Source organism: Fukomys damarensis, unplaced genomic scaffold (genome assembly GCF_012274545.1).
Source record: "Fukomys damarensis isolate Sample0158 unplaced genomic scaffold, DMR_v1.0_HiC HiC_scaffold_26, whole genome shotgun sequence".
Lineage (NCBI taxonomy): Eukaryota > Metazoa > Chordata > Mammalia > Rodentia > Bathyergidae > Fukomys > Fukomys damarensis.
In genome coordinates, this window is record NW_022900938.1 from 13,922,595 (window position 1) to 13,936,112 (window position 13,518).

At 37.9% G+C, this 13,518-nt stretch overlaps 1 protein-coding gene across 1 annotated transcript in view; it reads left to right on the top strand.

The window, feature by feature from the left end:
- Positions 1-13,092: 13,092 nt before the first annotated feature.
- The window catches only part of Nckap1 (NCK associated protein 1), an 89,000-nt gene continuing 88,574 nt past the window's right edge, over positions 13,093-13,518 (top strand). The window contains exons 1-2 of the mRNA XM_010636882.2: positions 13,093-13,118; positions 13,302-13,440. Of these exons, the coding sequence (XP_010635184.1) occupies positions 13,093-13,118; positions 13,302-13,440 (165 nt within the window). The remainder of the gene's footprint in view (positions 13,119-13,301; positions 13,441-13,518) is intronic.

The following is a 13,518-nucleotide window of genomic DNA, read 5'->3' on the forward strand; positions in this document are numbered from 1 at the left end:
TACATTTTAAAATACATATGCACTAATTAGTCTTCAGAACTCATTAGTGTATTAAATTGCTTCCATGTTGATGAAAGTATTACTATTCTAGTTCTAGTCATAAATACTGACACTACTGAATTTACTACTCCATACTGCAACTCTATATGCAATGAAACCTTTGAAGTTTCAAAGAAAAGTAGGGAAAACTCCAAGCTATAGCTAAAAATGGCTTCATATCAGCAAATGTAATTATTAATTGAATATTTATCATGATATACTGCATTTGATCTAAAATGATAAGGGAAGGAGGCTTATAAATCAAACAGAATTAGCCATATGTTGACAGGCATCCAAGTGATAGATACAAGGGAAGGGAGTTAATTTCACTAATCTTTCTGCTTTTGTTTGAAAATTTGAAAATGATCATCATAGCAAGTAAAAATAAATTAATATACATTAATATTTATCAGAATATTTGACTGTGATATCTCTTGGGAATTTAAGCATTTTGAAAACAGATATTTCTTGAAGGGAAAATACAAACAATTCAAAGAAAGGAAACAGCATTTTACAAAAAATTTTAAGGAGATTAAATTAAATTTTAAAAAATGTAACCTAACTAGTTAGATAACTAACTAGGCAAAGCTATGCTTAATATTACTCATGCTTTGGGGAAAAAAATAACCTCAGCCTTTTCTGTAACGTTTTGAGGGCTTTCCACTTTATTTTTGTACTTGTACTTGAAATAGCAGTGGTGTCTAAGCCATGACTTTCATATTTATTTTACATGTTAAATGTATTATTAGCTATTTAACGTGACTCAGTCTATTTTATGATGTTTTCAAAAGTGGTTCTGAGATCATTGTACAACATTACTTTTTTAAATGCCTAGTTTACAGGGTTTTCTACCACCAGAGGTCAGCACGACCTGAACTGCATCATTATTATTATTTTAGGAAAAGAAAGGGACATGGCTTCAGTGCGCATGTGTGCATGGGCTCTTGTGCTTCTGTGTATACACTCAGCTATTTATGTCTTAGCACAGATGATTCTAACTTGCCAGCTGTAGAGTCACACAACGGGTGCTCATCTCCATGGTAACCATTTCTAAGATAAATGCACTCCTGAACAATAGTCCCCAAATAGTTTATTATCCATTTTTGTAGATTTCCACTGTGGCAGCAAAAAACAGTTTTGCAAAACCTGGATTTACTCCTTAGCCAGCAAAAATAGAGGCAACAAACACACATCCAAACCTGCAAAGAAAATATGGTCAAGTGTAATGACAATTTCTGCAATGAACTCACTACATCACGGGGCTCTGATCTTCATTTTATAGATCATCTGTACTTCTACTGAAACTTTTTGGCTCACATTTACCTATTTATCCTCTCTGAGATGTTCCATCTACAAAACGAAGGAGAAGATACAACCCCACAGGTCTCTTTTAGCTCTAAAATTGTATGGCTTTATGATTTCTCCACTCATTTGAACCATTATGAGAAGGCAAGCAGGGAAAATAAAAAGAATTGAGACTCAAATAATCTTTTCCCTTCACTAGGTTAGGAGAGCTTTAAAACTACCCTAGCCACTGCACATATTCTTATAAACTCCAAATGCTTTTTCCTTTCCTGTTCAAGTTGGTTACATTTTTCTTAAAGTTTAGGATGTCTTAATTTTCTAAAATGCAGACAAATTGCAAAGGGCTCTGACACCGGAGCAAACCCCTTTCTCTCGTTCCACATACCTCTCTCTACATCCCTTTGCTGAGTTTCCAGTGTCAGACTCCTCCAAGAAGCAGGAGAAATGGCTTAGCCAGATAACAATCGATGCAGAGGGGGGGAAGGCAGGGTTGATTCTACCCTAAACCTTCTCAGGCCTGAGAAGCATACTTCTTGGCTTGGGAGGACTGTACTGTTCTCTTTCACACTGCATCTTCCACTGCCATTAAATTATCTGCGCTCCAAGAGTAAGAGAGGTAGGTAAAACTGGATCTTTTATTTACATAAAGGTTAACTTTTATGTAGAGCAGCTTCCTGCAGAATATTAATGCTATCATGTTCCCTTTGAGAGTAGTCCTTACTTCAAGGACAACTCAATAAATTCCTTCCATGTGGTTTCTTGACACCGGAGTGCCACATTTCTCACAGCATTGCCAAGTGTTAACAAGTCCTCCTCTTCTGCTCTCCTCAGGGAAGGAAAACTTCTTTCTTCTCTTGTGAGTGCACCTCAGCCTGACCAAGGCTATCACTGTTCTTTCCCCAGTCCCAGACTCATTCCCCAATACACTGGCTACTCCCTGGATTCTCACTCAGTACCAGGCTGTCTTCTGACCTAACCAATGCTAACGAAGGTAGAGGAGAGCTGTGAGAATTCGTGCCCACCTTTTGCCCACAGGCACATTTAACGAGCAGTGCTTTGGTGTCAGTGCCACCATCGTTTTGACTAAAGTAAAAGACGCTGGGGACTTTTAAAAGGTAGAGCAGCACCATAAAATGGTTATAAAAGGAATGTTTTGGACAACTGGATCATTATGGTTTAGATCCAACATGTCCCCCCAAAGCATCAGGTGTTCAGAGGTAGTAAGGACTTTGGAAAGTGACTGGAGCACGCAGGTTCTGTCTGATCCGTGGATTCATTCCCTGAGTTCAGTGGCTGAATGGATTGTAAGAGCCGGGGCACAGCTGGAGGTGGGACACTGGGGGCTAATCTGTCTCCCTCCCTGGCTCCTCCTTTCTCTCTGCTTCCTAGTTGCCATGGGACCAAGCATCTTTTCCTCTGCCATCCCCTCTACCATCCTGTTTCTTCCTTGGTGTCAGATGATCATAGACTGAAAATGGGAGCTGAAACAGACCTCTCATCTACCTTATGGATGTTGGCTATTTTGTCTCACTGCAGAGAAAGTGGCCAAGGCAAGGACCCGTGATTTCTGTTAAGGTGCGGCAGTGGACATAAATTACCCCAAGTACAAAGCTTCATTTTGGTGCCCATAAATCAGCCTGGATTTTGTGTATTACAAGTAGACCCCCGTTGTTGAATCTTTGTGTACAGGTCCCATGGAGCAGAAGATAACTGTACCTGCCTGTCCTCAGCCCTTGTTCAAACCACCTGGAACAGGTGCCCCTCTCAGAAGGCCTGCTGCTCTGAATTACTCAATCGTTGCTTATAACCTTAGGATCCTCAAAGAGGCAGATATATGTTAGATTTTAGTAAGACATGGTACCCATGTCTTCTTCCATTGACTTTGAATTGCTTAGAACTGTCTAGTGTGAGGGATCCTATAACTCCTGTAATTGCTCCGTACTGTAATAATTTAGATTGTGTCTACTCTGTTATTATAGTTTGCTTGCTTGCTTATGTATATATGTGTGTATGTATTTTTTTCTTAGGGACTATTTCAAAAGGTGGAATTATTCAAATGTATGAGTGTATATTCAGACTTAAAAGTTTTGAATAATTTGAATGCAATTGATAACTATATCTGATTGATCTCCAAACACTATAGCACAGTATGGAAATATCCTTTTTACTTAAAGGCGATTTATTTCTTAAAATTAATTTTCTTGTTTTCTAAGTATAGAGTCTCACTGTTCTAATTTTGGAAGACTTATTTTTTTCTCATACTGTTAACAAATGAAGGAAATAAAATTTGGATGTTTTTGTGTGTTATCTCTATAACAAGCATTCGATTTCATGAACAATACAGAATCATAAAATTTAATATTTCTCTATGTCATTAGAGATTTTACAATGATTCTTAGGCTTAACTTAAAATTTACTAAATAAAAATTAAATGAATAGTATATTAATCAACCTTGTCAATAAAATAAGTTAATGTTCCCAAAGCAACAGCCATAATTATCAGCAGAAATGCTTTTACAATATTCTTTCGAAGGGGGAGGCGGAGCGGGAATGGAAGAGAGGGAGCGTGGGGGAGAGAGAGACATTACCATACTGGGTCAAACAAAACCACTTTGTAGTTTTTCTTGTCAATCAGTATAAATATCTAGCAAATGTTTAATGCTAAGAAAATATTTTAGTAAAATACTTCATTGTGATTCTGAATATTATGTGATTTTCTAAAGTTGTTTTGCTTATTTTACATCGCAGTAAGAAAGCTTTTCACATAATCAAATTCCCTGCTCATCACATAGGTGCCTGATATCAAAATATACTGAAAAAGAAAACAGTGGATGAGAATTATTGTAGACAGGTAGGAAAAGGCCTGGTGGCTTCGTGCCTGCAGTTTTTAAAGAAAAGTGAATTACCCAGAGAGAAGAAATGTGATCATTCAGGCGTTGGTTTACCTTTCTCTCCTTCAACCAGTGAGTCAGCACAATGAAAGCACTGAGCACATTCTTCCTGTGCTCTAGAAGAAATTAAGATTTAGGAAGCACTACTCAGTCAGGTTAGCATGTGCTGTTACTCCAGGTTCCGTTTGATAGAGAGATATGTGTTTAACTGATACTAATAAATTTCACCCCTTCGTTGGCTATTGCCAGGAATGTCACTTTGGTATTTATTCTTAAGAGTCTCTTCTTTTAAAAAATACCATTGCTAAAAATTACCATTAAGAATTGTGAATATGAGAAAACAAAAAAATGGAAACAAAGTCTTTGTAATGGGGAGGGGGGAGGGGTTGAAGGGAGGACTGGGGAATGGGGAAAATAATAAGAACCAAGATATATGATGTAAAGGTACAAATTCCCAATAATAAATGTCAGCATATTGTATACCTAAAATGTACCAATAAAATTAATGGAAGAAAAAAAAGAGTTGTGAAAATAAAATTAGTTCCATGTTGAAAATATTGTTTGCAACTCCAGTGCCTTTCAGAGGGAACTCAAAATAGTCATCTTTGAAAAAAATAATTCAGAGATTACTTTCAAGAGCATCTGGTTATTATTCATATTATTTTATATTCTAACTATCATAGTGTAAATAAAAGAGTTCTGGCTTAGCTTATAGACAGACTAAGTGCCTCTACATTCAAGTGTAGAAAAATATCATTAAGAGTCAAACCTGGGTGGCGGGTGTATGGAAGGTTGTTAATGCTCTTTCTTCTGTTTCTCTTTGAAAAATTTTGTAACAAAAAGTTTTTTAAAAACCTACAGCAAGATCATGTAACTCTTTCGCCTTCAAAAACCCACAACACCACTGAAGGTAAGAATACCTCCTGAAACGTACATAAAAGAAAAAGAAAACTTTCAAATGAATTCAAATGAATTAAGCTCATCTGTCTCCCGTGGAGGGAAGGAAAAAACAATACCTCATTTCTAATATCTGATTATCTTTCTACACGTCTTTGTTTCACAAAGAATTTGAGGCAATTTGTCTAAAATCTATTTACCTTGATAATGGTGGTCAAGCTCATTGTTTTGTGCCAAACTGCAATTTAATGTTAAATGTTCACACTGGCAACGATAGTCACTATGTATTTTCTTTTTCACTACGGGAAGAAGCGGCAGCAGAATGAAATACAGAGCTAATTGCGCATTGGTGGAGTGGGAGTTTGCCACCTAGCCTACAAGTTAAGAGAGGAGATGTTTTGCTTACAAGAGAATGTCCTCAACACTTAAAGACAAGTGCATGCTTAGGTATCTGAAAACATAAGCAACAGTGAATTTTCTTAGAACTGTTGCCTCTTTTTTCATTTTTTTTTCAGCTTTGAGTTTATTGGTACATTTTAGGGATACAGTACAGTTACAGTCATTGTTTTTTTTTTCTCATTGAGTTTATTGGTGCTTTTTAAGTTGCTTCTTTCATTTTTGTGATCCTTTCACATATCTTGTGTTTCTCTCTCCCTCATGCTGAGTCTTACTTCTTAGGAATAGGCTATGAAGAGAATGTACCAGCAACAGATTTTCAAACATGCTGCTTTACACAGAGCAGCTCTGTCAGCTGAAAATCTGGCTGGGTCTACTTCAGCAGCAAGTTTCTGAGACTACATTTCCAGTATTTTTGCAATCATTCTGGGGCACAATAACTGGCTTATGTAATGTGCAGAAGTCACATGCTGTCTTTGTTTTTTTGTTTGTTTGTTTGGAGACAGGGTCTTGCTGTGTAGCCCAGGCTGGCCTGGAACTCTGAGCAATCCTCCTGCTTCAGCCTTCCTTCAGCTGGGGTTACAGGTGTGAGACACCAAGTTCCCTCACATGCTGTCTTTGAAAGACTGTATATTTCATTAAGGAAGCAGCCACCCCTGTATTATCTGTAGCAATAAGAGAAAGGGACATGTTGACAAATGAGAACTTGAAGACAGGTCAATATTTAGTGGTGCTAACTGCAGTCTCCATTTCTTCCTCCGAAACTGTTTAGTCCAGGTGTTCAAACAAAAGCAAAACAAAGCATCTTGAGTTTCACTTTTCAGCTCTTCCACCTTCTGGTGCAAGTGCCAAAGGTCTGGCAGCCAGAGAGAGGCAGATAAAGAGGGAACCTGAGTCATCCATCTGCAGTGGGATCTTTGGATAGAATGCTGGCTACGGAGGCTGCCCTATTACCATTAGCTAGTGGCTGAGTTGAGCAGGAAAATCATGCTTTGTGCTGCTCTAAGCGTCAGATCAGACTGGACATTTAGGGGATGACTAGTTAGGTATAAAACTGCTCCTATTATGCCTGATTCTGAATCTAGAGTCCTTAAAGCATTGTATAGATGTAGAGAAACCATGGACTCTTTAAAATTGTACTAAATATTTCTACTTGTGTGTGTGTGTGTGTGTGTGTGTGTGTGTGATTATAGTGCTAGGGGCTGAACAAAGGGCCTCATTCTTTCTGGGCAAGCTTTTTATCACTGAGCTACTCCCCTAATTGTGTACATTTTGGGGACCAGAAAGCATAGCTTCTTTGGACTTCCACAGCAAAAGTCCATGACCCAAACTAATTAGAAATTTTAGTTAAAACCAAGAATTAATCTGACAAATAAATACTGTACCAGCAGGTAAAAAACAAAATTAATTACAGCCGTGTGTTTGTATCTGCTTTGACTCCTTGGGGGAAATGAGTTAAAAAGGAGTTGTTCATTTCATTCCTTTCTTCTGACTTAATTCGGGACTTTAAATCTATCTCATTCTCTTCTAAAACAAGAATGTGAGCTAAACTAACTTGTTTTTGCTTTCATTTTGTATATAGCACAGATAAGAGCACAGAATGGGAGAAATAAAAAAGTGCTGTGGAAAATGTGGTTAAACTCTGATTCTAAAAATATATAGAAGTAATGAGTTGAAGCAATTAAAAATAATGTAAGAAATGGTAAAACTTCAATATGTAAACAGTCTAGGTGGGACAGTATATGTTCATGGTTTTAAAGCAGAAAAACAGGATTTGACAGTAGTAGCTTGTATGATAGTAAGTAACTGGATTTGAATTCACATGGGAGTAAAAAGTTGAATTTAAGTACCAGTGAACACTTGACCTATATTAAACCTTAGACTCCAATGATATTTTAGTGGGGGAAAATCATCTTATAATAAGCTTATAATATTTTAGCATATAAATGTATATCTTATAAGGAAAAATTTGATGTCCTTAACATTTGCACATAATCAACACTTAGAATGATTGTAGTGCGTGCCTAACATGAAATAGTGAAATGTCATTTTCAGAAATTATTATTTAAATAGGAGTTTGTCGGGCAAAGCAATTTAATACAATTAGGTGGGTTTTTAATTTTTGTGATTGAATGGTAAAACACAAAGAGTTAGGTATTTAAGGTAGGTTATTATTCCATAGACATTACTCTCTTTCCCCTCTTTTCTTCTATTCCAGTCACCTAAAAAACATAACCTCAGGCTGGGGATTTAGCTCAGCAGTTTGGTGGCCTGCCTTGCAAGGGCAAGGACCTGAGTTCAATCCCCGGTACCAAAAAAAAAAAGCTTAAAAAAACACAACCTCAATTTTTTCTGCATTTGAAACAATGCACCAATGGAGATCACAAAAGTAGGCAGAAAGGAGCAATAATACCAATAACAACAAGAAATAAAAAACAAGCTCATATCACTGTACAAGATACAACTGCTAAAAGTGATCTCAGACATTCCTAGTAACATATAGCAAGATAGGTATAATATCTCCATTCAGTAAAAAATTGAGGATTAAAGGGTTTTAGCCATATGTCAAAGGTTACACAGTTTAAGTAGGAAAGCCAGAGTTGGGCATGGTGGCACACACCTGCAATCCCAGCACTGGCAAGGCTGAGGCAGGAGGATCACCAGAAATTACATAGTGAGTTCAAGTCCAGCCTGAATTACATAGCAAGATTCTGTCCCACCCCCCAACAAAAAAGAAAGAGAGAGAGAGAGAGAGGGAGAGAGAGAGAGAGAGAGAGAGAGAAGAGCAAAGCCAGAATTCCAATCTGAGTTTGACTCCAGAGCTTCCAGAACTTAGGCTTTTCTTCTGCTAACCATTTTAATATACGACACAAAGGTGAAATAAACATTTAACATTTTCAGACTCATGTTGTCACTTTTAGGGCAATGGAATATTTCTATTTCATTGAGAATTCAGAAAATACGAGAAAACTTTCTCACTTTCCCAAGCCAATCCTAACAACCTACATCAGTGCACACAACAAGTGGTTTAGCGCGGGAGCTTTGTCCCTTGCTACTTGTGTCCCTCAGCACAACTTCCTCATCTGCTTAAAAGTGTAGTTACTTCAAGAGTTTGCTATTAAGATGAAACACATGAATTCGTGTAAGGCAGTTCGAAGTGCTCAGCAAAAATGAGGTAATCCCATTACCCTGTCTTCCTCTAACCCTACTCAACCCCAGCCCCAGTAAAGAAATTCATCTGGCCTTGTATCATCTGCTTCCTCTACATCTCTTTCCTTGTTCTATTAAGGCCACTGTGGCTTTGATTGGTGCTCACTTCTCTACTGAACCATACTTTTCTTTCTTGCACCTTCTGTTGAATATGATATAAATATAAATATTTTGTTTAATCCTAAAGGTACCGGCCCATTATTTGGTCCCCTTCAGTCAAAAGTCTTAAAAGGCAAACAGTATTTTCACATCTTTATTTCCCATTCCAACCTGAACTAATCTCTACCACGTGGCTGAAATTGCTCTTTTCAAGGTACAAACAAAACAAAACAAAAAAACCTTACAGGCTACCAAGTTCAATGAGTACTTTTCTGCATTTTAATCTTCTCCAGCTTCTTAGTGATGGCCCAGTTGATTGATCATATCTGTTTAAAATAGTCTCTTTTCCTGGCTTCTGAATTCCATTTGCTTATGATTTGCTTCTAACCATAGGTCACTTATTTTCAGTCTCCTTTGCTGACTCCATTTCCTCTATGTGATACCTAAAACTTGGAGTGCCTCAAGTCTGTGGACAAGACCTTATTTTCCTTTTAAAAACTATTTTCTCCTGGGATAGTGGCACATGCTTATAATCCCAATATTCATTTGGGAGGCTGAGGCAGGTGGATCACTGTGAGTCTGAGGCCAGCCTAGCTACCTAGTAAGTTCAAGGCCAGCCTGAACTTCATAGTGAGGACCTGTCATTAAATAAATTTTAAAAAATACTACTCTCAAAAAACTGACCTTTTACTCTTATGGTCTTAACCATATTCTGATGGTTCCAAATTTGTATCTCTCATGTAGACTTTTCCTTGAACGGAGGAAACATTCCATATACTCATCATCTTTCCTGATTTTTTGAAAAAAAAGTGTTCACCTTTGGAGTAGACTAAATGTAAAATTGTTAATAGATCATTTGTATTCAGCTAGAAGTCAGTATTATCATAGGTTTAATTTGTATTCTAACTTGAATTTTGTTTTATTATTAATGTTGCCAAACTTCTATTTCTCATTCTAGTTTTACGTGTGTGTGTGTGTGTGTGTGTGTGTGTATGTGTGTTTGTGTGTGTGTGCACATGGATGCTGTTGATCAAACCCAGGGCCTCAAACATGCTGGCCAGGTGCTGTACAACTGAGCAATTTCCCAGTCCAAAATTTTAATATTAATAAAAACCAAATACCCCATATTGTATGGAGTGAGTCCTTTCCATTGTGAAAAATAGTAGAGAAAAAATGAAAAATATTCATATAAATTGTTTGTTACATTCAATTTTTTTTCCCATAGAGAAAACCAAAATTCTTTGAGTGACTTGAAAAAGAAAGCTCAGTCCATGGTTAGTTTTGTATAACAGAAGCAGGTAAACACATTTGAGTTGTATCAACAAAGATTAGATGGGACATGTCATAAATCTAATTGGAGGTGAATGGTCAAGATCAAGGTTGTAATTAATTTTTCATTGTTTTCTTTTTGAGCTTTTTGGATCAGCTGTATTTCTGGCGAGTGTTCTGCTGACTACGGGAGACATCTGATGTTTCCTTTAGCTCTTGGTTACTCTTCCCCCATACCAAGTTGCAATCTCTGGCTCAGTCTTAACTCCTTGCTCTATTTATTATAGATACTGGGATACTGTTGCTTCATCTTTTCTCTTTCTCAATCATTTTTTAATGGAGTAAATTTCATGCTTGTGGGCTTTGCCACGTAGGAGAACGTGACAAAATAGTCATTTAGCATATATGCATCTATCCTTTCTATGACCACCATTAATCCACAGTTCTTTTTCACAAGTTCTCACCGAGTTACTTCCTCTATTTACATTATAGTCTGACTTTACAGTCTTTAAAGCCACTTAAAAATTGCAACTTCTTAAAAAATTGACAACTTCCATTACTTTGATATTATGCCTGACCTTTCCCAGTTTGACATTCCTTTTCTTCTCTGCATTCGATTTGTCAGAATGTTGCAGTTTGGCAAAGGAAAGGAAGGAGGACACATTAAACTAATATATGTCTACTACTCCATTCCACTGTTTTGAAGAAAAATTTGGTCATATATTTCTATTCATACCAGGCCAGCAATAATTCGTTTTAAGTCTGATGGGGGGGAAATGTTGCTTGTCTTTAAAAGGAGGGGAGCATTACCTTTGGCAGAAGACATCCTCTTCAAAGGACACGGAAATTTTCTTCAACTTTTTTTCTCTTGTCTTACATAGGTAAGCAACAGAGGGCTAGGTCAGCTAAGAGATTTTGGTGGGCAGGAGTACTGGGGATCGAACTCCGGTCCTTGCACTTGCAAGGCAGGCGGTGGCACCACTGAATCCCAGGCCCTCAGGTAAGAGATTTTAAAAAAGCAAACCCAAACATGCTTCCTGGTTAGCAAAAAGCATTACAAAAAAGTACATTGTCTCATGTTAGTTGCTGGAGAAAACAAAGCTAAAGAACGCTACCTAAAAGAGCTAGTATAGCAGTCAGGGAAAAATAGAGTAGACTTTAGCTGTGAATTGAAGAGCTTTTTGAAGGCACTATTGATGAAAGTGTGGTCAGGGACAAGGGAATCTAGAGGAAACTGTAGAATCATGTTCACTAGCTGCACGACAAATGTAGCGTCATCCTACCTTCAGCACTGTCTTAGTGAAAGGGCCTCTGTCCACGTGGCAGTCAGACTGACAGGGGATCCAAAACTACCTCCGCTACTTTGTGTGGGTGTCGCCTTCAACAATTTAAAAAAACCTATCTGCATTTTAGTTTCCTTATCTGTGAAGTGGAAGATAATATCTCACAGAATTCTTGAGGAAGGTAAGTGAGAAAATGTAACTGTTGCATTAGCACCTGAAACCGTGTAGAACACTTCATAAATATTAATTACTAGTCCTTATTTTTCTCCCAGGAGTGATACTAAACTGTTGGCCACAGAAACTGTTTGCATTTAGAATGGAGTTTCAATTTAATAGAACCTTCCCCAAAGAAAAAGGAGCTAAAATCAAAGTTTATTTCTTTTTCACATAAAATCCAAGTTCAATTCAGCAGCTCTCATCTAAGAAGTCCACATATAACCTTCCACCTCTATGCTCTGTCATCCCGCCTGAGTGGCTATTTTCTTACAGTCCAAGATCCTGGTAGTCACATCCTTGTTACAAGAGGAAGAAAGAATGAAGGAAATGGGGGTTGGGGGTGGGGGGACCGGCAAAAGGAGGGCAGCTGCAGTCTCTTATGGAAGGTCTTTGAAAGCTTATATTCTATTGGCCAGAATGATGGTCAGAGGCCTCACTACATTGCAAAGGAGGCTGGGAGATGTAGTCTTTATTTTTAAGAAAGCAAGAAAATCCACACACGATCTTAATAACAAACTTCTTTTTGATGTAAAATATAGAGAAATGCAGTGGGAGTGTGTGTAGTCACAACCACTGGGAAAGCTGCGGCAGGAAGATGGCAAATTGAAAGCCAGCCTGGGCAACCCCGTCTCAAAAATTAAAAAAGGACTGGAGGCGTAGCTCAGCTCTGGAGTCCTTGCCTAGTATATGTAAGATCCTGAGCTTTGGGTTCAATTCCCAGTACCGGCACCACAAAAGCAAAAATGTAGGTAAATACAAAATTGTGAATTTAGATCTTCAAGTTGATGAAGTCTGTTAGTGTAAAGCTAGATGTCTAAAAGTAGTTGTAATAAAATTAAATAACAAAACTAGTATCTATAAGGTTTTCTACTGGATACTCTGAATTCAAGATAGAACGGTAATGAGATAGCTTTTCATGAGCACTAAGTTATGTTCAAATTTAGTAAATGCTGTATTTTTATTGTTGTTTTGTCTACATAGCACTTTTTAAAAAGTAGCAAATAAGATAAACTTGCACTGGTAAGATTTTGTAAGTCAGCTTCTAGAATTATTTTATTTGCGTCTTCACTAAAAGGCTACACATTATCCCCAATTCCTCCAGCTTTAATAATTCCCATCCGGCTGTTCCAACTTCCCCCAGTCCCGTCACTTTCTTCTTATCCAGATCTTTTTTTTAAAGAACGACAGCAAATTTCTTCTATTTACTTACTTATTTTTGGTGCCAGATATCGAACTGAGGACCTTCTGCTTGGGAGGCAGGCGTGGAACCACTGAGCTAAATTCCCGGCCCTGCTCCAGATCTTCGGTCCTTCTAAATTAACACTGTAAACTATCAGCTTAGAAAACAACTCGATAAATGAAACCCCTCAGCCAGTTAATTACAAAGAGTACACAGATCTCTTGGAGTTCTTCGTAATTTTTAAAAAAGACTACCTATAAAGTATTCATTAGAGGTAATGCAACTCTGCGTGTAGACTTCATGCACAATGGCGGGCAGAATAAAGACGATTTGGTAGCATCAAGACTCTTCAACATTCCTGAAATGCATTCCATCCACATTCTCTCTTATGTTGGGGTACTGAAACGAAAGAATAGTGGATATAATAGCTTTTAAAATGTTTAAAAAGCTAACAATAAGTTTTTCTTTTAAGAAAATGTTTTCACCAAATCAATAACAGCTTATTTCTACTCTTAGGTTGTCCTCTGCGCTGGAGTTTTACACCCTAGTGAACTGTCAAGGTCTTGATGCGTTAGGAGTCGACTTGGAGGGACCACACGAAGAAACTCGTCGAGAACAAGACGCGTTGGATGCAGAACGCTCCGAAGGAGTGAGAGTGGGTGCAGGACAGGGAGACAAGCGCGGGCCCCTCCCTGGGCTCCCCGCACGGCGCCTCCAGAGCCCGCCCGCGTCT